The 27,062-nt window shown below is 40.4% G+C and overlaps 1 protein-coding gene across 1 annotated transcript in view; it reads right to left on the bottom strand.

Moving 5' to 3' along the window:
* TMEM62 (transmembrane protein 62) overlaps positions 1-27,062 on the bottom strand; it is a 154,496-nt gene that overhangs the window by 43,264 nt on the left and 84,170 nt on the right. Inside the window, exon 13 of the mRNA XM_053697803.1 lies at positions 9,619-9,737. Within this exon, the coding sequence (XP_053553778.1) occupies positions 9,619-9,737 (119 nt within the window). The remainder of the gene's footprint in view (positions 1-9,618; positions 9,738-27,062) is intronic.

The raw sequence follows: 27,062 nt of genomic DNA, 5'->3' as shown, positions 1-27,062 counted from the left end.
AATGATTACCCAAGATGTGGATCTTTCCACACAAGAGTCACTAGAGAGGGAGGGATAAAATAAAGACAGCCAATTCCTGCTGAAAATAATCCACACCCAGAATAAAATTTAATGAAAAAACATAAGCAGAAGATTCAAACTGAAACCACTGCCTGAAGTACGTTTCTACCAAAAACTGCTTCAGAAGAAGAAAACACATCAAAATGGTAGAATTTAGTAAAAGTATGCAAAGAGGACCAAGTTGCTGTTTTGCAAATCTGATCAACCGAAGCTTCATTCTTAAACGCCCAGGAAGTAGAAACTGACCTAGTAGAATGAGCTGTAATCCTTTGAGGCGGAGTGTTACCCGACTCAACATAGGCATGATTAAATAAAGATTTCAACCAAGATGCCAAAGAAATGGCAGAAGCTTTCTGGTCTTTTCTAGAACCGGAAAAGATGACAAATAGACTAGAAGTCTTTCGGAAAGACTTAGTAGCTTCAACATATTACAAAGCTCTAACAGCATCCAAAGAATGCAATGATTTCTCCTTAGAATTCATAGGATTAGGACATAATGAAGGAACCACAATTTCTCTACTAATGTTGTTGGAATTCACAACTTTAGGTAAAAATTCAAAAGAAGTTCGCAGCACCGCCTTATCCTGATGCAAAATCAGAAAAGGAGACTCACAAAAAAAGAGTAGATAATTCAGAGACTCTTCTGGCAGAAGAGATGGCCAAAAGAAACAAAACTTTCCAAGAAAGTTATATAACGACCAAAGAATGCATGGGTTCAAAAGGAGGAGCTTGAAGAGCCCCCAGAACCAAATTCAAACTCCAAGGAGGAGAAATTGACTTAATGACAAGTTTTATACGAACCAAAGGTTGTACAAAACAATGAATATCAGGAAGATTAGCAATCCTTCTGTGAAAAAGAACAGAAAGAACAGAGATTTGTCTTACAAGAAACTTGCGGACAAACCTTTATCTAAACCATCCTGAAGAAATATAAGTCTTCCAGACTCTATAATATATCTCTCTAGATACAGATTTACGAGCCTGTCACCTAGTATCAATCACAGGGTCAGAGAAACCTCTTTGACCAAGAATAGAGCGTTCAAACTCCACACCTTAAAACTAAGGTTTTGAGATCCTGATGGAAAAAAGAACCTTGAGACAGAAAGACTGGTCTTAACGGAAGAGTCCACAGCCGGCAAGAGGCCATCCGGACAAGATCCGCATACCAAAACCTTCTGAGGCCATGCTGGAGCTACCAGCAGGACAAACGAGCATTCCTTTAGAATATTGGAGAATACCCTTGGAAGAAGAACTAGAGGCGGAAAGATATAGGCAGGATGACACTTGTAAGGAAGAGATAATGCATCCACTGCCTCCGCCCGAGGATCCCGGTATCCGGACAGATACCAGGGAAGTTTCTTGTTTAGATGAGAAGCCATCGGATCTATTTCTGGGAGTTCCCACATTTGAACAATCTGAGGAAATACCTCTGGGTGAAGACCATTCGCCCAGGTGCAACGTTTGGCGACTGAGATAATCCGCTTTCCAATTGTCCAAACCTGGGATATGAACCGCAGAGATTAGACAGGAGCTGGATTCCGCCCAAACCAAAATTCGAGATACTTCTTTCATAGCCAGAGGACTGTGAGTCCCTCCTTGATGATTGATGTATGCCACAGTTGTGACATTGTCTATCTGAAAACAAATGAACAACTCTCTCTTCAGAAGAGGCCAAGACTGAAGAGCTCTGAAAATTGCACGGAGTTCCAAAATATTGATCGGAAATCTCACCTCCTGAGATTCCCAAACCCCTTGTGCCGTCAGATACCCCCACACAGCTCCCCAACCTGTAAGACTTGCATCTGTTGAGATTATAGTCCAGGTCGGAAGAACAAGAAGCCCCCTGAACTAAACGATGGTGATCTGTCCACCATGTCAGAGAGTGTCGTATAATCGGTTTAAAGATATTAATTGAGATATCTTTGAGAAATCCCTGCACCATTGGTTCAGCATACAGAGCTGAAGAGGTTGCATGTGAAAATGAGCAAAGGAGATCGCATCTGATGCGGCAGTCCTAAGACCTAAAATTTCCATGCATAAGGCTACCAAAGGGAATGATTGTGACTGAAGGTTTTGACAAGCTGATATCAATGTTAAACTTCTCTTGTCTGACAAGGACAGAGTCATAGACACTGAATCTATCTAGAAACCTAAAAAGGTTACCCTTGTCTGAGGAATCAATGAACTGATTGGTAAATTGATCCTCCAACCATGAACTTGAAGAAACAACACAAGTCGATTCGTATGAGATTCTTCGAAAATGAGAAGACTGAGCAAGTACCCAGATATCGTCCAATAAGGAAATACCAAAACCCTGTTCTCTGATTACAGAAAGAAGGGCACCGAGAACCAAAAAAATTCTTGGAACTGAGGCTAGGCCAAAAGATAGAGCCACAAAACTGGTAATGCTTGTCTAAAAAGAGAATCTCAGACACTAAAAGTGATCTGGATGAATCGGAATATGCAGATACACATCCTGTAAATCTATTGTAGACATATAATGCCCTTGCTAAACAAAAGGCAGGATAGTCCTACAGTAACCATCTTGAATGTTGGTATCCTTACATAACGATTCAATATTGATAGATCCGGAACTGGTCTGAAGGAATTGACCTTCTTTGGTACAATGAAGAGATAAAATAAAACCCCAGCCCCTGTTCCAGAACTGGAACTGGCATAATTACTCCAGCCAACTCTAGATCTGAAACACATTTCAGAAATGCTGAGCCTATGCTGTGTTAACTGGGACACGGGAAAGAAAAAAATCTCTTAGCAGGAGGCCTTAACTGAAGCCAATTCTGTACCTTTCTGAAACAATGTTCTGAAACCAGAGATTGAGAACGGAATTGATCCAAATATCTTTGAAGAAAACGAAATCTGCCCCATACCAGCTGAGCTGGAATAAGGTCCGCACCTTCATGGGTACTTAGGAGCTGGCTATAGGTTTTCTATAAGGCTTGGATATATTCCAAACTGGAAATAGTTTCCAAACTGATACCTTTCCTGAGGATGAAGGATCAGGCTTTTGTTCCTTATTATGAGGAAAGGAACGAAAATGATTATCAGACCTAAATTTACCTTAGATTTTTTATCCTTTGGTAAAAAAGTTCCCTTCCTTCCAGAAACAGAGATAATAATTTATTACCCTGGAAAGAAAGGGAAAGCAAAGGTGACTTAGAAGACATATCAGCATTCCAAGTTTAATCCATAAAGCTTTTCTAGCTAAAATAGCTAGAGACATATACCTGACATCAACTCTAATGATATCAAAAGATGGTATCACCAATAAAATTATTAGCATGTTATAGAATAATAATAATGCTATAAAATTATGATCTGTTACTTGTTGCGCTAAAGCTTCTAACCAAAAAGTTGAGGCTGCAGCAACATCCGCTAAAAATATTGCAGGTCTAAGAAGATTACCTGAACATAAGTAAGCTTTTCTTAGAAAAGATTCAATTTTCCTATCTAAAGGATCCTTAAATGAAGTACTATCTGCCATAGGAATAGTAGCACATTTAGCAGGATTAGAGACAGCCCCATAACCTTAGGGATTTTGTCCCCCAAAAAAAACTCTAATCTGTCAGATGGCACAGGATATAATTGCTTAAACGTTTAGAAGGAGTAAAAGAATTACCCAAATTATTCCATTCCCTGGAAATTACTTCAGAAATAGCATCAGGGAGATTAAACACTTCTGGAATAACTACAGAAGATTTAAAAACCTTATTTAAACGTTTAGATTTAGTATCAAGAGGACCAGAATCCTCTATTTCTAATGCAATTAATACTTCTTTAAATAAAGAACGAATAAATTCCATCTTGAACAAATACAAAGATTTATCAGCATCAACCTCTGAGACAGAAACCTCTGAACCAGAAGAACCATTATCAGTATCAGAATGATGATGTTCATTTAAAAATTCATCTGAAAAAAGAGAAGTTTTAAAAGACTTTTATGTAAACTAGAAGGAGAAATAACAGACATAGCCTTCTTAATGGATTTAAAAAATAAAAACTCTGATGTTTATCAGGAACACTCTGAAAATTAGATGTTGACGGAACAGCAACAGGTAATGTAACAGTACTAAAGGAAATTTTATCTGCATTAATAAGTTTGTCATGACATGCAATACAAACAACAGCTGGAGAAACAGATACCAAAAATTATAGCAGATACACTTAGCTTGGTAGCTCCAGCACTAGACAGCGATTTTCCTGTAGTATCTTCTGACTCAGATGCAACGTGAGACATCTTGCAATATGTAAGAGAAAAAACAACATATAAAGCAAAATTTAACAAATTCCTTAAATGACAGTTTCAGGAATGGGAAAAAATGCCAAAGAACAAGCTTCTAGCAACCAGAAGCAATGAAAAAAATAAGACTTAAATAATGTGGAGACAAAAGCGACGCCCTTATTTTTTAGCGCCAAATAAGACGCCCACATTATTTGGCGCCTAAATGCTTTTGGCGCCAAAAATGACGCCACATCCGGAACGCCGACATTTTTGGCGCAAAATAACGTCAAAAAATGACGCAACTTCCGGCGACACGTATGACGCCGGAAACGGAAAAGAATTTTTGCGCCAAAAAAGTCCGCGCCAAGAATGACGCAATAAAATGAAGCATTTTCAGCCCCCGCGAGCCTAACAGCCCACAGGGAAAAAGTGTCAAATTTTTTGAAGGTAAGAAAAAAAGATTAAATCAAATGCATTATCCCAAATATGAAACTGACTGTCTGAAAAATAAGGAAAGTTGAACATTCTGAGTCAAGGCAAATAAATGTTTGAATACATATATTTAGAACTTTATAAACAAAGTGCCCAACCATAGCTTAGAGTGTCACAGAAAATAAGATTTACTTACCCCAGGACACTCATCTACATGTTTGTAGAAAGCCAAACCAGTACTGAAACGAGAATCAGCAGAGGTAATGGTATATATAAGAGTATATCGTCGATCTGAAAAGGGAGGTAAGAGATGAATCTCTACGACCGATAACAGAGAACCTATGAAATAGACCCCGTAGAAGGAGATCACTGCATTCAAATAGGCAATACTCTCCTCACATCCCTCTGACATTCACTGCACGCTGAGAGGAAAACCGGGCTCCAACTTGCTGCGGAGCGCATATCAACGTAGAATCTAGCACAAACTTACTTCACCACCTCCATCGGAGGCAAAGTTTGTAAAACTGAATTGTGGGTGTGGTGAGGGGTGTATTTATAGGCATTTTAAGGTTTGGGAAACTTTGCCCCTCCTGGTAGGAATGTATATCCCATACGTCACTAGCTCATGGACTCTTGCTAATTACATGAAAGAAATTAGACTGTTTGGCCCTAGATTTGGACCTGTCCTGAGGAAGGGCATGACCTTTTCCTCCAGTAATATCAGCAATAATCTCCTTCAAACCAGGCCCGAATAGGGTCTGCCCCTTGAAGGGAATGTTAAGTAGCTTAGATTTTGAAGTCACGTCAGCTGACCATGATCTAAGCCATAGCGCTCTGCGCGCCTGTATAGCAAAACCAGAATTCTTAGCCGTAAGTTTAGTCAAATGAACAATGGCAGCAGAATAAAAGAATTGGCTAGCTTAAGTGCTCTAAGTTTGCCAAGTATGTCATCCAATGAAGTCGCTACCTGTAAAGCCTCTTCCAGAGACTCAAACCAATACGCCGCAGCAGCAGTGACAGGGGCAATGCATGCAAGGGGCTGTAGGATAAAACCTTGCTGAATAAATATTTTCTTAAGGTAACCTCTAATTTTTTATCCATTGGATCTAAAAAAAAAAAAGCACAACTGTCCTCGACAGGGATAGTAGTACGCTTTACTAGAGTAGAAACTGCTCCCTCCACCTTAGGGACTGTCTGCCATAAGTCCAGTGTGGTGGTATCTATTGGAAACATCTAAAAATAGGAGGGGAAGAGAACGGCACACCTGGTCTATCCCATTCCTTATTAATAATTTCTGTAAACCTTTTTAGGTATTTGGAAAAACATCAGTACACACCGGCACTGCAAAGTATTTATCCAGTCTACACAATTTCTCTGGCACTGCAATGGTATCACAGTCATTCAGAGCAGCTAAAACCTCCCTAAGCAACACGCGGAGGTGTTCAAGCTTAAATTTAAATGTAGAAATATTAGAATCAGGTATCTTTCCTGAGTCATTAACATCACCCACTGACTGAAGCTCTCTTTCCTCAGCTTCTGCATATTGTGAGGCAGTATCAGACATGGTTCTTAAAGCGTCAGTATGCTCTGCATTTTGTCTCACTCCAGAGCTATCTCGCTTACCTTTAAGTTCAGGTAGTCTGGCTAATATCGCTGACAGTGTATTATCCATGACTGCCGCCATATCTTGTAAAGTAAACGCTATGGGCGCCCTAGATGTACTTGGCGCCATTTGAGCGTGAGTCCCTTAAGCGGGAGTCAAAGGGTCTGACACGTGGGGAAAGTTAGTCGGCATAACTTCCCCCTCGTCAGATTCCTCTGGTGATAAAAAATTTTAAAGACAGAAAATGATCTTTATTGCATAAAATGAAATCAGTACATTTGGTACACATTCTAAGAGGGGGTTCCACCATGGCTTTTAAACATAATAAACAAGGAGTTTCTTCTATGTCAGACATGTTTATACAGACTAGCAATGAGACTAGCAAGCTTGGAAAACACTTTAAATCAAGTTAACAAGCAAATATAAAAAACGGTACTGTGCCTTTAAGTGAAACAAATTTTGTCAGAATTTGAAAAACAGTGAAAAAATGCAGTAAATCAAACAAAATTTTTACAGTGTGTATAATAGGCTAACAGAGCATTGCACCCACTTGCAAATGGATGATTAACCCCTTAGTTCAAAAAACAGATACAAAAAACGAAATAGACGTTTTTTAACAGTCACAACCAACTGCCACAGCAAGCTGTGGCCCTACCTTCCCCAATAAACGACTTTGGAAAGCCTTTGGGCCCTTTAGAGATGTCCTATAGCATTCAGAGGGCCTTTGAGGGAAGCTGGATGTCACCGTTTGTAATTTTAACTGCACCAACTGTAACTTTTATATTACAACAGTGGAAAGCCTCAGGAAACTGTTTCTAGTCAAAATTTAAGCCAGCCATGTGGAAAAAACTAGGCCCCAATAAAGTTTTATCACCAAAGCATATATAAAAACGATTAAACATGCCAGCAAACGTTTTATATTGCAATATCATAAGGGTATTACCCCTGGGAGTAAGCATGATACCAGTCGTTATTAAATCACTGTATTCAGGCTTAACTTACATTAATCCAGTATCAGCAGCATTTTCTAGTGTTTTCCATCTCTAGAAAAAATTATAACTGCACATACCTGATAGCAGAATAAACTGCACGCCATTCTCTCGCTGAAGTTTTACCTCATCTGTGTAATCCCCTCAGACATATGTGAGAACAGCAATGGATCTTAGTTACAACCTGCTAAGATCATAGAAACCTCAGGCAGATTCTTCTTCTATTTACTGCCTGAGATAAAATAGCACAATTCCGGTACTATTTAAAAATAAACTTTTGATTGAAGAAAATAAACTAGCTATATTTAACCACTCTCTCCTACAACGTCCTAGCTTGTTGAGAGTTGCAAGAGAATGACTAGCTATGACAGTTAGGGGAGGAGCTATATTACAGCTCTGCTGTGGGTGTCCTCTTGCAACTTCCTGTTGGGAATGAGAATATCCCACAAGTAATGGATGATCCGTGGACTGGATACACCTTACAAGAGAAAGGTTACTTGGCTAAATTGAGAAACCGCTAGGATAACAAACTACTATGTAGGTCTGATAGAATAAAAAGATCGCTATCAATCTCCACAGCCCCTCTCCATATAACCAGAAGTACGGGTCACGTGAGCGGGCCCAATAAAAACTGTGCAATACTTCAGAAAGAGAAAAGTGTGCGAAAACCAAACAGTTTAAAAAAAGCTTCCCAGTTTCACTTCTTACAGTTAAGAAGTTTCATGAATGATTTCAAATACCCATCATATAATAAAATTAATAAATAAGCCCTTATTTAGCCTCTTTCCCTTAGCCTGTCATACGGTAAGTGACATACTGTGAAAATAAAAAATTGTGTATGAATCCTTCATTATAAGGATTATAAAGTCCCAGAATGGATCTGTAAAAGAAGCTTAACCTCTTAAGTGCTGCAGTCCTCCTGTACCTAGAAAGGCAAAGGCACTTACCTTAGATCCCATTGCATTCATGATGCTGATCCTCAAGATGTGGCAGGCACTACGCTCCCTACCATGGACCTGTAGGAAAAAGAAAGAACAGAGCAACTAACTCTGGCTTTCCACAAAGGGGTAGAAAAATGTTAAAAGTAAAGCAAACACTTCCTCGCCGCCTTTTAACTGCTAAAAGCCACCACTACTCTTATTTAAGAGATTGACATGGACACATCAAGACCCCAATCCTTGCTAGCAGAGAAAAGTACCCATAAAAGGATTAAATCTTCAGACACCAACTGCGCACAACCTCCATTGACAGAGGCAAAGAGAATGACTGGGTGTTACACTTAACAGCTTTGCTGGGGTGCTCTTTGCCTCCTCCTACTGGCCAGGAGTAGAATATCCCACTAGTAATTGGAATGACGTTGTAACCTCACCATGTCATAGGAAAGAAATATATGTATTTAAGCATATACAGGTACATTTACTGGGAACACACAGTTCCCATAGACCACAATGTAAACACCCCACTCCCGCCAATTTTACCCCCAAAATACTGCCTAGTGCAATTGTCTTTTCTCTATTTGCCTTTACTTTTGCCCAACAGCTAAGTTGTTATATTGAAGTCTAGGTTAGTATGAGAGACAATTGGCAATACAAAAACTAATATGGGTGTTATCTGCAGTACAACATTATAGCAAAAAAAAAAACACAACACAACACAAAATTAGAGCAACAGACAAGTTTAAGTATAAGAAAGGGTTTCATCTACCTCACTATATAGAGCTGCAATATATAATATGAGTTAAACATAAGCTTCCCTTTACCTCTCAAGCAGATAAAAAAGAAATCGACTATTCCACCCTGCCCCAGCTGCAGACAGAGAGGTGAAGTGACATTTATTCTGAGAACGGAAGATGAGGGTGACATAAATGGGGAGCGGTAATCCCCCTTTCAAATGAAGATTGTATACGCCTAAATGTAGCTTTGCAAGCAATGAAAAAGCTGCATTGTCCTCAGCATCTGGACACTTTCTCATTGCTTGCAACATCATCATATACTGCATGATAAAGTCATTCCGTACAAATACTGGGATATAAATAATAGAGAGAGAACTCTTGTCCCCTCTCATTTTGAAACCAAAAAAACAAGGGAATTTGGGCCGAACCAGAAACCAACTCTTTTTGTTTTATGCACAATAAGATGAGGAAGACAATTCTGTGCAGGCAGGACTTTTACATTAAAGTCAATACATTATAGCCATTTGCTTAAAGCTAGTGCATGAGTGAGAAAAAACTATACAGGTATGACATGTACATAGGGCAATTAACTTCTATGCTAGGCATAGACCAGTCTGCTTACCTGTGTTATTCCAACCATGTATGTTAGACTCCCTTGAAGGTAATGGCCTCCAACAACAACCCCAAATGCAAAACATGCTCCCATATGGCCATCTATTATCTCACCAAAGAACCATGGTCCTGGGAAAAAACAAACAAAAAAAACACATTAATTCACAAAACATGATAAATGAAAAAATTTTTTGCATCTGTGTAGAAGCCAATTAACCAATGGGTAGAAATGAAGCACAAAAAGCAACTGGGTAGAAAACAAATCCACAGAAAATGCAAGAAGAGATTTAAATATGCAAACATAGTCTAAGATTGCTGCAAAGAAATAAAATGAATGAATAAATAAAATTCTGGATAATTTGGAAGTAAAAGAAGAGTCCGCCTTTAGTCCTTTTCCCACTGAAAATATCAGTAAATAGAAATAGGCTTTCTCAAAAGACAAGAACCGAGGCTTCAAATCTATAATAGACTGACTAGTTCATGTGCATTAGTGCAATAAATATCTGAATAGTTTCCACCTCAAATGAACTGATCGATCCGGATTTATGAATAAAAACATAAATTATGCTAACCTGATAATTTCATTTCCATCTGTATGGGAAGAGTCAACAGCTGCATTCCTTGCTTGTGGGAAATACTGAACCTGGCCACCAGGAGGAGGCAAAGACACCCCAGCCAAAGGCTTAAATACCTCCCCCACTTCCTCATAACCCCAGTCATTCTGCCTGGGAACAAGGAACAGTAGGAGAAATATCAGGGTGAAAAAGGTGCCAGAAGAAAAAAAAATTCAAATTAAGGGCCGCCCATCGGAGAACACGGGCGGGAGCTGTGGACTCTTCCCATACAGATGGAAATGAAATTATCAGGTAAGCATAATTTATGTTTGTTTTCCATCTTAATATGGGAAGAGTCCACAGCTGCATTCCTTACTTGTGGGAAACATATACCCAAGCTCTAGCGTACACAGAATGCCAACGGGAGGGAAAAAAGGGAGGTGGACCCTACTCTGAAGGCACCACAGCCTGCAAAACCTCTCTCCCGAAGGCTGCTTCAGCAGAAGCAAAAACATCAAACTTGTAAAATTTTGGGAAAAGTATGTAAGGAGAACCAGGTAGCCACCTTACAAATCTGATCCATAAAGGCCTCATTTTTGAAGCCCAAGAGGAAACCACTGCTCTCGTAGAATGAGCCGTAATCCTCAGAGGCGGCTAAACAGATGACACTCCTCAGACAAAAAGATAAGGAAGTCAAAGAGGCCCTCTGACTCCTACGCTTCCCGGGAAAAGAGAACAAACAGAGAAAGAGGTTTGTCTAAATTCCTTTGTGGCCCGAAGATAGAACTTCAAGGCACAAACCACATCCAGAAATACGTTATAAACATTCCTTCGACGAAGAAGGATTAGGATATAAGAAAGGAACCACAATCTCTTGATGTTGCGAATTGACCCAACCATAGGTAGAAAACCTAACTTGGTTCAAAGAACAGCCTTATCGGCATGAAAAGCCAGATAAGGAGGGACGCATTGCAAGGCAGCAATTACAGATTCTACTGGCAATTGCTTCTGGGCACAGAGTAAGGAACTGTTCAAGACAACAATTAAATGTCTACTTCATGCATAAGCTCCAACGGAGCCCATTGCAAAACCTTAAGGACAAGATTTAAACTCCAAGGAGGAGCCTTAGATCTAAACACAGGTCTGATCCCAGCAGAACCTTAACAAATGGCTGCACATCTGGAAGCTCTGCAAACCTCTTGTGCAGTAACACAGACAGGGCCGAAAACCGTCCCTTCAGGCGACTTGTAGAAAAGCCCTTCTCCAGTTCATCCTGGAGAACAGAATACATAGGTCCTCCAAACCTTATTATAGATGCGATGAGTAACCAGCTTACAAGCTTGAATGAGATTAAAAATAACTCTCTCAGAAAACCCTCTCTTGGCTAGAAGGTTCAATCTCCACGCAGTCAGCCTCAGAGAATTTAGACATTGATGAACAAAGAGACCTTGGTCAGCTTGCAACGTCTCTGGTCTGTTAGAAATATTCTTATGTCTATGGAGACTATTATAGTACCCTAGAATTGTACCCCGGTACAAGAGAACTCTCTCTAGATTATCTGCCATCCATGGGATCGAAGAAGACAGAGGAGATATTCAGAATGGTCCACTCTTTGAAAAATGTATTTAGCTAGACCAAACAGGGCAATAAACCGGAAGTGGTCCTCGAGGATTGGTATGAGAAAGGAGTATCCTTCAGATCTATTGTGGTCATGAATTGCCCCTCTCAAACGAGGTGACTGAAAGGAGCGACATACTGCCCCCTACACGATCCAGATGAGGACCGGGGACCGCCCATTCATGCCGATGTAGACTCGGTGGGCTTCTTGCTCTGCTTGGATTTATTCCAGGACTGAGCCGGCTTCCAAGAGCTCTTGGTTTGCTCTGGCTTATCGGACGGCTGACATAAGCTTTATCAGAACGTAAAGAACAAAAATTGTCCCTTAGATTAGTTCATATGCTCTTGCGGTAGGAGGGCACCCTTACGTGTGACCGTGGAGCTAATTTGAGTCCAGGCCTGGACCAGACAAATTCATTCCCTTAAAGGGAGGGAAGAAGTCTAAACTTAGAAGTCATCTATCCGCAGACCATGACTTCAGCCAGAGCCCGACGGGCCTAAACAGAAAAAGCTGAAGCCATAGTATTTAAGTGAATAAACTGCCTAATAGCAGCACAGATAAAAGAATTAAACAACCCTCAAGGCCGTAAATCTTTTCTGAGTAATGTCGAGGAGATCCTCCACCCCGATCAAATCTTGTAAGGAGTCACACCAGAAGGTAGTTTCTCCAGTAACTGCGGCAACAGCTGCCGCCGGTTGAAACAAATATCCCGTATGTTGATACATCTTTCTTAACATAGTTTCCATCTTTTATCCATGGGCTCTTCAAACGAAGAACGCTCCTCAAGCGGGATAGTAGTTGTGAGGGTTTTTACAGCATGTATGTTCCTTTAAGCAGCTACCTGCATCCTCCTAGTCCTGCCCACAGAGTCTATAAAACACCTGCTCACCCAAAGACAGGTGCTTAGTATTTGTTGCTTTTGACTGAGTAACTCCTGCTCATACTTAGCTCACAATTTTCCTGCAAAGAGGATTGCTTATTCCAACTACTCGTGGATTACTAAAATCTTCAGCTGGACCACCTGGAATTACGCCTATTCAACTTAAAAGACTTTTGTACCTGCTTTTGGTTTATTTCCTTCAATATTTCACGGCTATTGCCGCTTCATGACTGGACTTATTTGAGTGCTACAACACCTTCCTGCTCGGAGTCTGGCTTTTCCCTTACTAGCCGCTATCTCTAAAACACAGTTGATAACTTTCCTGCTGTTTAAAACCAAGCGTTTCTTACCGCAATTGTGTTACACGGAGTCCGGGTTTGTCAGCGTTCTTAGCTGTCAATCAAACAGCGTGTCAGCCAGCGACTCCTCCCCTGCTTTCCACGCTACTCCACAGAATGCTGAGAACAGCATGTCAGCAGTGAGAAACTAAGAAACCGTTACCATCCTAAGGAGAATTTGAGATCAGAGAACTCCTGTTTCATAATTTATGTCAGTCTGCCAGTCTCTCAAAATCACAAGCCTCCTGTTAAAAACTGTAAAGCTGTTTTTGGGACACTTATTACAGTTATACTTATACATATAAAATCACGCTCTACCTTAAACTGATATCACTCTCTGCTATAGTGATATTATATCAAGAGGATGAAACATTCAAACATTAACTTATCTGTTCTGCAGTTGAGTTCCACAAAATATTAAGTTTGCTCAATCATTACAGAATACTAAGCCGCAAAGGATTATGGAACCAGCAGAACTTCCTCAGGTGGTCTATAACTTATCCCAGAAGGTTGACGAAATAGCTCACGCAGTGAGAGAATTACAGATGGAGAATAAGACTTTAAAAGATTTATTTAAGGACTCCATAGCAGCTAGATCAGCTCATGATACTGCACCTGAACCTCAAATATCTCTTCCTGAGACTTTCAGCGGAAATAGACGCAATTACAAACAATTCAAAAACTCATGTCACTTACTTTTTACTTTGCGTCCTAAAACCTATACTACAGAGAGGATAAGAGTGTTAACAGTCATCACATTCCTCAGAGGCGAGCCCAGGGTTTGGGCAGACAATTTATGTGAACATGAAGATTCTGCCCTTGCCACCCTAGAATCTTTTTTTCAGTCTGATGGACGATTTATATTCAGACAAAGACACCCAATTGACAGCAGAGGCACATATGAGGGATCTCAAACAGGGTAAGAGGCCCGTAGAAGAATATATTGCGGAGTTCAAACTTTATGCATCTGACTCCCTCTGGAGCCCTATAGCGCTTCGTAACCAATTCCGTCTAGGATTGGCAGAGAATCTGAAGGATGAATTGGCAAGGATAGAATTACCTCCTACCTTAGAAGCATTGATGAAGATCTCCTCTCAAATTGATAGAAGACTCAGAGAGAGACGTGGAGAAAAACTACATACCGATCTCTACCACAAGCATTCACCTCCCAGAACCCATACCAAACCCATACTACCTACATCCGTTCCCATGGAGATTGGGGTGGTTAGAGGACCTCTATCAACTGAAGAGAGGATGAGGCGTAAGACTAGAAACCTCTGCATGTACTGTGGTGATCCAACCCATTCTGTACATGAATGTCCCATTCTTCAGAAGAATAAGAAAAGTAAGTCCACCATTATTTGTTCCTCTCATGTGGTACATAAACAATCCATTTACTGTAACCTCTCTCTGTTCTTGCAGTGGGATCAGAAAAGGGTACCAACTGAAGCCATCATAGATTCTGGCGCTTTTGGGAACTTCATCGACTCCCAGCTTGTAAAATTAAATAAAATCCCACTTGTGTTGAAAGAAATACCGCTTGTACTTCGTGTTATTGATGGGTCCACTATACGTAACGGCCCTATTACACATCATACTTTTCCTCTGAGAGTTGTTACTGAAAACGGCCATACCGAATTCATCTCTTTTGATGTGTTGCCTTCTCCTCATTTCCCTGTAGTTTTAGGTATCACATGGTTGAAGTTACATGAGCCTTCCATAGTATGGACCTCCTCAAAGATGTCCTTCAACTCCTCATACTGTCAAAACACTTGCTTCCCACAGCATCACCTTCTCCATACTCTCCCTGATTCACAGATACTACCCGATTACTACAAAGATTTTGCTGACGTATTCAGCAAGTCTGAAGCTGACACACTTCCACCCCATCGACCGTATGATTGCCCTATCCAACTACAACCAGGGGCAAGCATACCATTCGGGCACATCTATCCATTAAATGAAACTGAATTGGCACATCTCAAAAACTACCTCGAGGAAAACCTAAAAAAAGGTTTCATACGACCTTCCACCTCTCCCGCTGGAGCAGGCATGTTCTTTGTGAGGAATAAGGATGATTCACTTAGGCCCATTATCGACTACCGCGAGCTTAACAAAAGGACCATAAAAAATCGCTATCCGTTACCATTGATTCCAGAGATGATTGAACGCCTATCGGATGCTACCATCTTTTCCAAACTCGATCTCAGAGGTGCATAAAATCTGGTACGGATACAGGAAGGACATGAGTGGCTCACGGCGTTCCGCACTAGATATGGGCTGTATGAGTATCTGGTGATGCCTTTTGGATTGTGCAACGCTCCGGCGACTTTCCAACATTTTATAAACGACATTTTTAGAGATTTACTAGATGTCTGCATGGTCGTGTACCTCGACGACATTCTAATATATTCTAAGACCTTAAAGGATCACATTAAACACCTCCGCTGGGTACTCTCAAGACTTCATACTCACAAGCTCTATGCCAAGGCAGAAAAGTGTCAATTTCATTGCAAAGAGATTTCTTTCCTAGGGTATGATATCTCCCCTGACGGTATAAAGATGCAACATAAGAAGGTAGATACTGTTTTGGACTGGCCTCCACCAGCCAACAGGAAGGATCTGCAACGCTTCCTTGGTTTCTCCAACTACTATCGAAAATTCATCAAGGGATTCTCCAAGATATTAAAACTGTTAACCCAACTTACAACCCAGTCCAAACCCTTCATTTGGACCAAGGAAGCATCCACAGCTTTTGACTTCCTCAAGAATAGTTTCTCTACAGCACCTATACTCCGATTCCCTGACGCCTCATTACCATACATCCTTGAAGTTGATTCATCGGACTACGCCCTAGGGGCTGTACTCTCACAACGCCAGTCTATGTCGGAACCCTTACACCCAGTCTCCTTCTTTTCCAAGACCATGTCCCCTGCAGAAATGAATTACACAACTGGAGACAAAGAACTCCTCGCCATCCGCAGAGCCTTAGAGAACTGGAGACATCTTTTGGAGGGAGCTAAATTTCCTGTCACCATCTACACAGATCATAGAAACCTCCAATTCCTCCAGAATAACAAAACTTTATCAGCTAGGCAGGTCCGTTGGAGCCTTTATTTCTCCAGGTTTGATTTCATCATCCAATATAGACCTGCCAACAAGAACGGAAAGGCTGATGCTCTCTCTAGAAGAGAAGTTAGACCTTCAATTACACAAGAGATCCAGTCAGTGATTCCCCAAGAACGGTTCATTGGAATTACTACACCATTCCTAGCTGAGATTAAGAAACATCAAAAACAAGACGAAGAAAAAACTTACTACCAAGTAGAGAACAAAGATGGCATACTCTACCACAAGGATAAGCTTTATGTACCTCAAGCTTTAAGGAGTCAGGTTTTAAAATATCATCATGACATACCAACCTCAGGACATCCTGGTGTTAGGCGTACATTGGATTTATTGAACCGTTACTATTGGTGGCCCAAACTAAAACAATCGGTTAAAGAATATGTTGGTACCTGTTCCACCTGCATTACCTCTAAGAACGAAAGGTTAAAACCTTATGGACTATTGATGTCTTTACCTATACCCAGCCGCCCCTGGGAACAAATTAGTATGGACTTCATTGTTGAACTACCCTTATCTCATAAGCAGAACACCATACTTGTAGTAATAGACATGTTCACTAAGATGGGGCACTTCATTCCCTACCATAAGGTCCCTTCATCCTCCGAAACTGCTAGGCTCTTCCTAGACAATATTGTAAAATTGCATGGGGTTCCCGCTAGAGTGATAACTGACAGAGGAACACAATTTACCTCGAGATTTTGGGCTACATTGTCTAAACTCCTTCAAGTTGATCACAGATTCACAACAGCATACCATCCCCAAACCAACGGGCAGACGGAACGGTTGAATCAATGGCTTGAGGAATACCTCAGATGTTTCTGTTCCTATCAGCAAGACCAGTGGATTTCCTATCTACCCATGGCTGAATATGCCTACAACAACTTAACCAGCTCATCTACAAACTGTTCACCTTTTTTTGCAAATTATGGTTTTCACCCCACTCTTTTTCTCAATACTACCTCCAGCACTGATTCCCCCAAATTGGATGACTTCACTATTAGGATTCTAGACAATTTTGATTTCATCAAAAGAAACATACAGAATGCTCAAGCTACGCAGAAAAGACATTATGACCTCAGAAGGAGAACTCCCCCTAACTACTCCATTGGTGACTGGGTTTGGCTTTCCACGAAAAACTTGAAACTACAAGTTCCCAGTAAGAAACTTGCTACGAAGTTTATTGGACCCTATGAGATTTCTCGGGTGGTCAACTCTAACGCTGTCACCTTACAACTGCCAGTCGGAATGAAAGTACATCCAACTTTCCACGTCTCTCTTCTGAAACCTTATACTGGATCTAGACAACAAGATACCAACAGAACTGACTCCTCAGTTATAACTGATACTCAAGTATACGAAGTACATTCCATTCTGGACTCCCGTTACAAGGGTTCAATACTGCAATATCTTATCCACTGGAAGGGTTATCCTTCGGATGACGACTCTTGGGAAGAAGCCTCAGCGATTAATGCTCCAAGGCTCATCTCTGCGTTCCACAGTCGCTTCCCGGATAAACCTAGACCTCAAGCTGTGGGACAGCTTTCTTGAGGTGGGGATGATGTGAGGGTTTTTACAGCATGTATGTTCCTTTAAGCAGCTACCTGCATCCTCCTAGTCCTGCCCACAGAGTCTATAAAACACCTGCTCACCCAAAGACAGGTGCTTAGTATTTGTTGCTTTTGACTGAGTTACTCCTGCTCATACTTAGCTCACAATTTTCCTGCAAAGAGGATTGCTTATTCCAACTACTCGTGGATTACTAAAATCTTCAGCTGGACCACCTGGCATTACGCCTATTCAACTTAAAAGACTTTTGTACCTGCTTTTGGTTTATTTCCTTCAATATTTCACGGCTATTGCCGCTTCATGACTGGACTTATTTGAGTGCTACAACACCTTCCTGCTCGGAGTCTGGCTTTTCCCTTACTAGCCGCTATCTCTAAAACACAGTTGATAACTTTCCTGCTGTTTAAAACCAAGCGTTTCTTACCGCAATTGTGTTACACGGAGTCCGGGTTTGTCAGCGTTCTTAGCTGTCAATCAAACAGCATGTCAGCCAGCGACTCCTCCCCTGCTTTCCACGCTACTCCACAGAACGCTGAGAACAGCATGTCAGCAGTGAGAAACTAAGAAACCGTTACCATCCTAAGGAGAATTTGAGATCAGAGAACTCCTGTTTCATAATTGATGTCAGTCTGCCAGTCTCTCAAAATCACAAGCCTCCTGTTAAAAACTGTAAAGCTGTTTTTGGGACACTTATTACAGTTATACTTATACATATAAAATCACGCTCTACCTTAAACTGATATCACTCTCTGCTATAGTGATATTATATCAAGAGGGTGAAACATTCAAACATTAACTTATCTGTTCTGCAGTTGAGTTCCACAAAATATTAAGTTTGCTCAATCATTACAGTAGTACATTTAACAAGGGTGAATATAACACCATCCCATTTAGGGACGGGACCTCACAACTCCTATGAGAGTCCAGGACCGGGGACAATTTGTTAAAGGGAGAAGAGGGGGAAAAGGAATCCAATCCTGTCCCATTCATTCTTAATAATGTTTGCCATCTAACAGGAGCAGGGAAGGACAAGGTACCACCCTGGCCTCTGGAACCTCTCAATTTGCCAAAAACTTCCTTTAGAATAAAGCGCAAATTCCTAAACTAAAGTCTGGTTCTCCCCTGTTCAATAATCCCCCTAAGGAGATATTAACCCTTGATTCTATACAGATAAAAGGAGTCACACTGTGACCCTGTCTTCTTGCGTTATCATAAATGTATAAAATATGAAACAATCTTACTGGAATCTACGCCGTGGAACAGAAACACAGCCCTTCAAGTGTGACAGCTAGTAGCATCGCTTCTGACATGGACTTGAGTGAAGAAAGCAGGCAGCGAAACTTGTCAACGCCGATTGCCTATGGAGCTGTTAATATGAGTCGGGATGATTTTGCAGAAAGACTCTCCCTGCATTTCCGGACTCTAACTTTCATCCATGCTCTCACTGAGAGGCTGACAGGACTACTTAAAACTCCAGTCCCATCTTGAAGACTACTACCCTCCATAAGAGACTACTTTTAAATCTTTGAACACTTCTCTGCCAACCTCCTGTGACGAAAAGCAAAGAATGACTGGGGTTATAAAGAAGTGGGGGAGGTATTTAACCCTTTGGCTGGGGTGTCTTTGCCTCCTACTGGTGGCCAGGTTCAGTATTTCCCACAAGTAAGGAATGCAGCTGTGGACTCTTCCCATATTAAGATGGAAATTACATCCATTGAGGCTCCAGGAGTGATAAAATACTAGAATTAAAGTACTTTCCTTTTTCTATATTATGCTGAGCCTAAAATATGCTAGGAATTCCAAAAACATAGCAAGTTTTGAGGATCAGAAGAGAAAACAAACATTTTGTGCACTGGAATGATTCTGATTTTCAAACTATAATATTTAGGACATGTTGGTTTTAAAGTGAATGTAAACTTGGGCGTACTCGCTCACGTCATAGATAATAATTTTAAAAAATGATTGAGACTTTCTTTCATGAAATCGGTAATTTATCCTGATCTTCTTAGATTTTTACATTTTAATGCCAGAACGATAAGCGCCATTCCTCTGCCGGCCATAATCCTCAGTTGATTGACAGATCATCTACAATCCACTAATCATTGTTTCTCCCCGAAAATGAAAGTCTCACTCATTTTTTAAATTATATCCTATGACTTGAGCGAGTATGCTCAAGTTTACATTCACTTTTAAATAAAGGGCTCTCCAGAATACTAAGATGTCAAAAAAGGGCATACTGGCTCACAGGATTTTGTTCTGTTTAAATAAGGATGTTATACCCACATATTGGGAACTTTTGATTTCTCAGTTCCTCCACAAGGCTTCAACACATTTACCATGAAAATTAAAATATTTTCGGCTTCTAAATTTTTAACATTAGTTTGAGCAAAGATGTCTTTCCTGATATAAAATGTGAAGCCACCAATCAGGAACAAGCACCCAGGTGATGAGCCTACCTAGATATGCTTTTCAACAAAGGACGCCTAAATAATGAAGCAAATTAGATAATAGAAGTCAATTGGAAAGTTGTTTAAAATTGTATGAGCTGAATAATGAAATAAAAAAAGAAAGAACCGTTTAAAAAAGGTGAGTAAGGTTTACTTGTCTAAATCTGGGTTCTTCAAACTTTTTTCCCCAAGACCAAATGCAATGATATCACATTCCTTTGCCACCCTATTTTTATGCTTGGTCTGAAAATTTCTGAAGTAACATATTGCTATTCTTGGCAAATGGAATAAAATGTGTGAGTAGGGGGCAAAGCTAACCACCATTCTGAGCAGACGTCTGTAAGAGTAGCTCTGCTGTAAGAATCTAATATTTTCACCTTTTTAAGGTTTATTCTGGACAGAAAAGTCAGCACTTAGGGTACCCATTCCCTACAAGTCCACCGAGCAGAGATTGGACCCGACTGTGAGAAGTTTTTGAACAGCATTTCAGCTTTAACACAGACCGAGGTGAACTCCGGTGTTAAAGAAACAATACGTCAGCTGGGCCTACTGACCTCCGGGAGGCCAGCTTATCTGTAGACCATATTCCCACTGGGAGAACCTCCACCTCATGCTGCACAGCCCACACTTGAGACCCTGCACCAGTTGTCCATCACTTGGAGTGGAGATCTAACATAGCATAGTGGAGTATCGGCTGTTACCACACCACGCCCGCTATTATCTACCACTGTTGCTCCAGAGGGTTGCTGCCACGTGGTCCCGGGGCCTCTTGGTTCTCCTGCCGTGGGCCGTAGGAGCCTGAAGACGCTGTGTGACTGCCAGCGGAGGCCACAGAAAAATACAGCCTACTGGGTGACTGCTTCGCCCTGAAGATTCTGTAGTGTACTCCTTGCAGTGGAGCAGACGGAGTTGCCAGAATCTGGAGTGGCGCGAACGGCCGCCATTTTGGCCTTGCGGCCTGCTGGGCAACTCCGAGATCACTGGTGACCGAGCCACACAGGGCATTTCGACAGAGCTAATCCGGAGCCTCAGTTCTCCATCACTTTGCTCCTGGTCACATTGTTTTCTACCTTCTTCAGCCTGGGACAGTATTGGGTGAGGCCTATCTATGTTTACATCCTTATAACACGCACCTCAAACATTAACTCTCCCCCACATTTTGCCATTTAAAGGCTACAGATCAGGGCCACTACCTGATAACATAAATTCAGCAGCACAGCACCTGCTTAGAACACAAACGCCAAATAATTCTGGCCCCAAGACCTCATCTCTTCACAGAAATCTTAAGCCTTTTATATATTCAGTGCGCTGAGAGTACCTTTACTGTTGGTTAGTCTAGATGCTTGTGAAACCACCCCTCACCTTCCCGCTCCTACCCAACTAATCTGGGTAGGTCAAATCCCATTTCCTTTTATCCTTCCTTCTAGATGTATCCCCCTGTTTCCTAAGATGAGGGTTTGGTCCTAGGACACTTATACAACTGTGAACATATTGTAATTTTTTTTTACTGTCTTTTTTTTTTTTGGTGGGGGGGGGGCACCTCTCTCTCAGTGCAGGCCCTTATTTGGTTTAATGGGGGGCATTTATACCCTCTTAATTAGCTGCATGTTGAGCTATATTGCTTCCACATTGGCTCCTGTACCTTAAAACTTTCTTTTTTGGTTGTTGAGTGAGGTGTCCATTCTCCTCCCCAATGTGGTAGACAGATAGACGGTATTGCTAGAATTACCAAAGGGATTGATTTATTTTAATAGTAGGTCCACCAGACTATCCTGTCAGCTTAGGGATCACTAAAACATTGCAGGGGTTACCTACTCTGACTTAAATTATATGTGTGTGTGCTCCCCTGGAGGTTTGCCCTCTACTTAATCTTTTTTAGACCTGGGCCCCTCCTCTCACCTCCCCCTTTCCTGCCTGGCTTGTCCAGGTGGGTAATATTAGAAAACAGGATGGAGTGAGTGCACCTTAAAAAGGGATTACTAAGTAGTATAAAAAAGTGAAATAATTTTGTTGAAAAATTAATTGTTAAAAATATGCTCTATAACCCTTCTGTGTGATAAAAGTTCCTCCAAACAATTATCGATGTAAAGGGTAAAAAGAACAAGTGAAGGGGAGCAAAACATATTTTGTGTTTATAAAGTGATTTATTGCTGTGCAATAGGATATGTGAACAAAGTGTCAAATTCTAAAAATGTATGAATAGTTACTTAATTGTATGACAATGTAAATTCTTAGAATATAAGGATCTATATGAATAATAGACAGAACTCTGGGGTATTATACAAGATATCAAAATTTATAACGTTTGTAAAATATGAATTGTATACAAATTGAAATATAATCGTATACAATTTTGAGCTCATGCGGTTTTAATTTAAAATTACTAAATAAGCAGATTAGAGAAAAAAGTAGTTAAATAAATACTTGTACAAATAAATACATATGCATCGCACTGCAGTGGATAAAATAAAGATATAAAAATCAGGTTAAAATTAAGATAGTCACTGATAAAATCATCTGATTGTCAAAAAAGACTGGTCTTTAAAGTGCCTTTAAAAATACACCTTATTGTAAAGTACCTTAGAAAGTAGTGGTTCTCAATACTATTTAATGTGTGGTAGAATCCGTTGAAAACAATAGTGTAGGTTTTTTGTTTGTTGCCTTTAGAACAATCCGATAACGAAGAAATGCTATTAGTAATAGCTAAGAATCCTGGAAGTTATTTGTGGGTTGCGGTGTCCCAATACTATCAATCAGTATGGGCTGCGGTCTGTTTACATGTCTCTGGTTTCAGATGGAAGAAGGTCTCCTTAGCTGTGGGTCCTGGAAGTTTTCTTAGAATTGTGGTGTCCCAATACTATCACTCAGTATGGACTTATGTTTGCAGGTAGAGGAGAAATTCTTTATGTTCCGGTGGCAACTTTGCTCTGTTGCAAGGTACAGATCTCCTTAGTCTGTGATGTCCAATGGACTCCGCTGTAAGATGCAGGAATGAGAGAATCAGCAATGTCCATTGGACATCACAGCCTAAGGAGATCTGTACCTTGCAACAGAGCAAAGTTGCCACCGGAACATAAAGAATTTCTCCTCTACCTGCAAACATAAGTCCATACTGAGTGATAGTATTGGGACACCACAATTCTAAGAAAATTTCCAGGACCCACAGCTAAGGAGACCTTCTTCCATCTGAAACCAGAGACCTGTAAACAGACCGCAGCCTTTAACTGATTGATAGTATTGGGACACCGCAACCCACAAATAACTTCCAGGATTCTTAGCTATTACTAATAGCATTTCTTCATTATCGGATTGTTCTAAAGGCAACAAACAAAAAACCTACACTATTGTTTTCAACGGATTCTACCACACATTAAATAGTATTGAGAACCACTACTTTCTAAGGTACTTTACAATAAGGTGTATTTTTAAAGGCACTTTAAAGACCAGTCTTTTTTGACAATCAGCCGATTTTATCAGTGACTATCTTAATTTTAACCTGATTTTTATATCTTTATTTTATCCACTGCAGTGCGATACATATGTATTTATTTGTACAAGTATTTATTTAACTACTTTTTTCTCTAATCTGCTTATTTAGTAATTTTAAATTAAAACCGCATGAGCTCAAAATTGTATATGATTATATTTCAATTTGTATACAATTCATATTTTACAAACGTTATAAATTTTGATATCTTGTATAATACCCCAGAGTTCTGTCTATTATTCATATAGATCCTTATATTCTAAGAATTTACATTGTCATACAATTAAGTAACTATTTATACATTTTTAGAATTTGACACTTTGTTCACATATCCTATTGCACAGCAATAAATCACTTTATAAACCCCAAAAAAATGTTTTGCTCCCCTTCACTTGTTCTTTTTGTCCAGGTGGGTCACCTCCTTTTTCCCTTTCCGCTGGGTCGTATCCTCCTAACCATAGAGGTGAAAGACGGCTCCCCACATTGCTCCTTTTCACATTAGCTCTCCTAAGGTCTGGGTGGCGTCTCCTCGAGCTCTTAGGTTCCTTAACTAATACCTTATTTCTAGACCCTAACCAGGTATACGAGTGCAGCCCCGTCGGCTCTGTAATCCACCAAAATTTAAGCTTTACATTCTCTGCCTCCCCCCTTCGGTCCTAGGCAGTAGTATATAACTATTTAACTTCCCCCCAGACTTAAGAACAGTTCCGATCTAGCTAATAAGTTAACTATCATGTCCTAGGGGGTCTCGACGGGGCGTCACCCATCCCTGCTCCGCAGTTATTAAATGTAACGTATAACAATCTGTCCTAGTCAACTTGTCCTTCAAAGGGTAATTTTGCAGTGCTATGTAACACCTCTTATACTAACAGGAGTTTTGCCTTGTAATCTTTAAAGATGCCTAATACCTCTAGAAGACAAGCGAAGAGCCCCACTGTCGCTAAAAAGACAGTATATGATCATTTTACTCAATCTGGAAAGGTTTCTACCATAGATCCAAATGCAGAGCTCAGTGATCCTGAATCACCCGATGATGAATCTCAGTCAAGTATTCATTCAGCAGCTCCTTCACATCATTTCATCACAAAATCTACCTTACAGAAGATGCTAGCTAACCAGACGTGGTCTATTACTCAAGAGATCAATAAACCTCTGCAGAATTGAAGGACATCTCCGAGATAGGAGAAAGGGTTGACGCACTTGAACGTAAGCAAGATGATATGGAGGTTGACCAGACCAGTCTCCTATCCTACACAGAAAATCTTGCGGAACAGTTAACGCAACTGGAGTTCAAAATGGCAGACATCGAAGATAGATCCCGACGGAACAATATACGTTTCAGAGGGATCCCTAAGATTGTTGGGACACCAGACCTGCAAACGTTCCAGACTATGTGATTGTGGTATACATATAAAGCTAGGGAGTTTCACTCTGTGTAGACATGATTTGCTGCAGTGCGGGAATTCTGTATTTGAATATTAGAAATTAATGATTCAGCCCAGCAAAGCTAAACTGATTAGTGTTAGGACCAGTCTATTGTGGGACACCTTGTAAGTGGTGACTGGCTTAGCAGAATATGATTATATTGTGTGACTAAGATCCCATATTTATTTAAAAATGTAAAAGCATAATTAACAGGCAAATACTTTTTGCAGCATAAATATAAGTCATAATATTGTGAGATGTTTATCCCAATTTTATTTGAACTATTTAAAAATATTTAGCAGACATAAGTATATATAAATATGCTATAAATATGTGGACTTAAGTGGTTGGATGTGCACCAATACTTTTTTGTTGTTTTGTAATTATTTTGGTCACTTTGGTAGCACTCCCACAATGTGTGTGTTAAGATATAAACAGTCTTTTTGTGGTGTGCTTAACCAAAACCCCCTTGTTGATTTTCTTGAATAGGGAGTTGACCAAATCCCCCCCCCCCCCCTTTGGTTAATGCACACCACCCAGCCCAGGTGTGTTCCAGACTATGTGATTGTGGTATACATATAAATCTAGGGAGTTTCACTCTGTGTAGACATGATTTGCTGCAGTGTGGGAATTCTGTATTTGAATATTAGAAATGAAGGATTTAGCCCAGCAAAGCTAAACTGATTAGTGTTAGGACCAGTCTATTGTGGGACACCTTGTAAGTGGTGACTGGCTTAGCAGAATATGATCATATTGTATGACTAAGAATCCATCTTTATTTAAAAATGTAAAAGCATATTTAACAGGCAAATACTTTTTGCAGCATAAATATAAGTCATAATATTGTGAGATGTTTACCCTCACAAATAGGCACATGTGTTGCTAAATTTTATTCAGGAGTATATAATATAGAAGAGTCAGTATGTAACGCATTAGCCACCCCTTCAGACATCAGAGCGTTTTTGGAAAAATTAAAGCTTCCAACTCTTCTAGATGAACGCAGCGAATCCCTCACAGCTCCCTTCACACTTAGGGAAATTAAAAGTGTTGTTAAAAAATATGAAAGCTTTCAAAAACCCGGGCCCGGATGGGTTCCCGGCGTTTTTTTATAAAACATATCTCAACGAACTTTCACCTTTACTCCTTAGATTTTTAAATCTAGCTAAAGAGGAAGGCACGATCTCTAGCGAGTTTTTGGAAGCCACGATTATTACCATCCCAAAGCCCCTAAAAGACCCATCTCTCTGCGCTAGCTATAGGCTCATTTCCCTGATTAATTTAGATGTAAAAATCTACGCTAAATTACTATCTAACCGTATTTCTCTTTTGCTCCCCCACCTTATCGACCTAGACCAAGTGGGGTTTATACCCCACCTGGAAGGTCCTGACAATACTAGGCGGTTACTCAATATCTTCGCTGAATCTACCAGATTGAATAAGCCTTTCTCTATCATCTCACTGGATGCAGAGAAGGCTTTTGATCGAGTCAGGTGGAGTTATTTATGGGAGGTCCTTAAAACTTATGGTTTTCCAGAAACTGTCCGGACAGCCATTCAAACATTATAATCTACTCCCACAGCGACGGTGAAAGGGCTAGGATATCACACACCCTCTTTCCCAATCTCCAACGGAACCAGACAGAGATGTCCCCTCTCGCCCTTGTTATTTGCCTTGGCAATTGAGCCCCGTGCAGAAAAAATAAGATCAGATAAACATATAGATGACATCACTCTACATGGTACAACTCACAAAATAGCCAATTTCGCTGATGACATCACCATCTTCTCAACAGACCCACTATCTTCACTACCCAGGCTCAAGGATATCCTTGATTCTTTTGGACGTCTGTCCTTTTATAAACTGAATTTAGATAAAACTAAAATCTTTACATGGGGCATACACCAAACTGCGGTCCAACGCCTCAATACCCAACACAAGGTCAGTTGTGTTACTGATTTCGTCACACATTTAGGGGTCAAGATATCACATAACATACCTCAGATCATCAAG

Source organism: Bombina bombina, chromosome 1 (assembly GCF_027579735.1).
Source record: "Bombina bombina isolate aBomBom1 chromosome 1, aBomBom1.pri, whole genome shotgun sequence".
Classification (NCBI taxonomy): Eukaryota; Metazoa; Chordata; class Amphibia; order Anura; family Bombinatoridae; genus Bombina; species Bombina bombina.
This window is presented reverse-complemented; position numbering and strand designations above follow the sequence as displayed.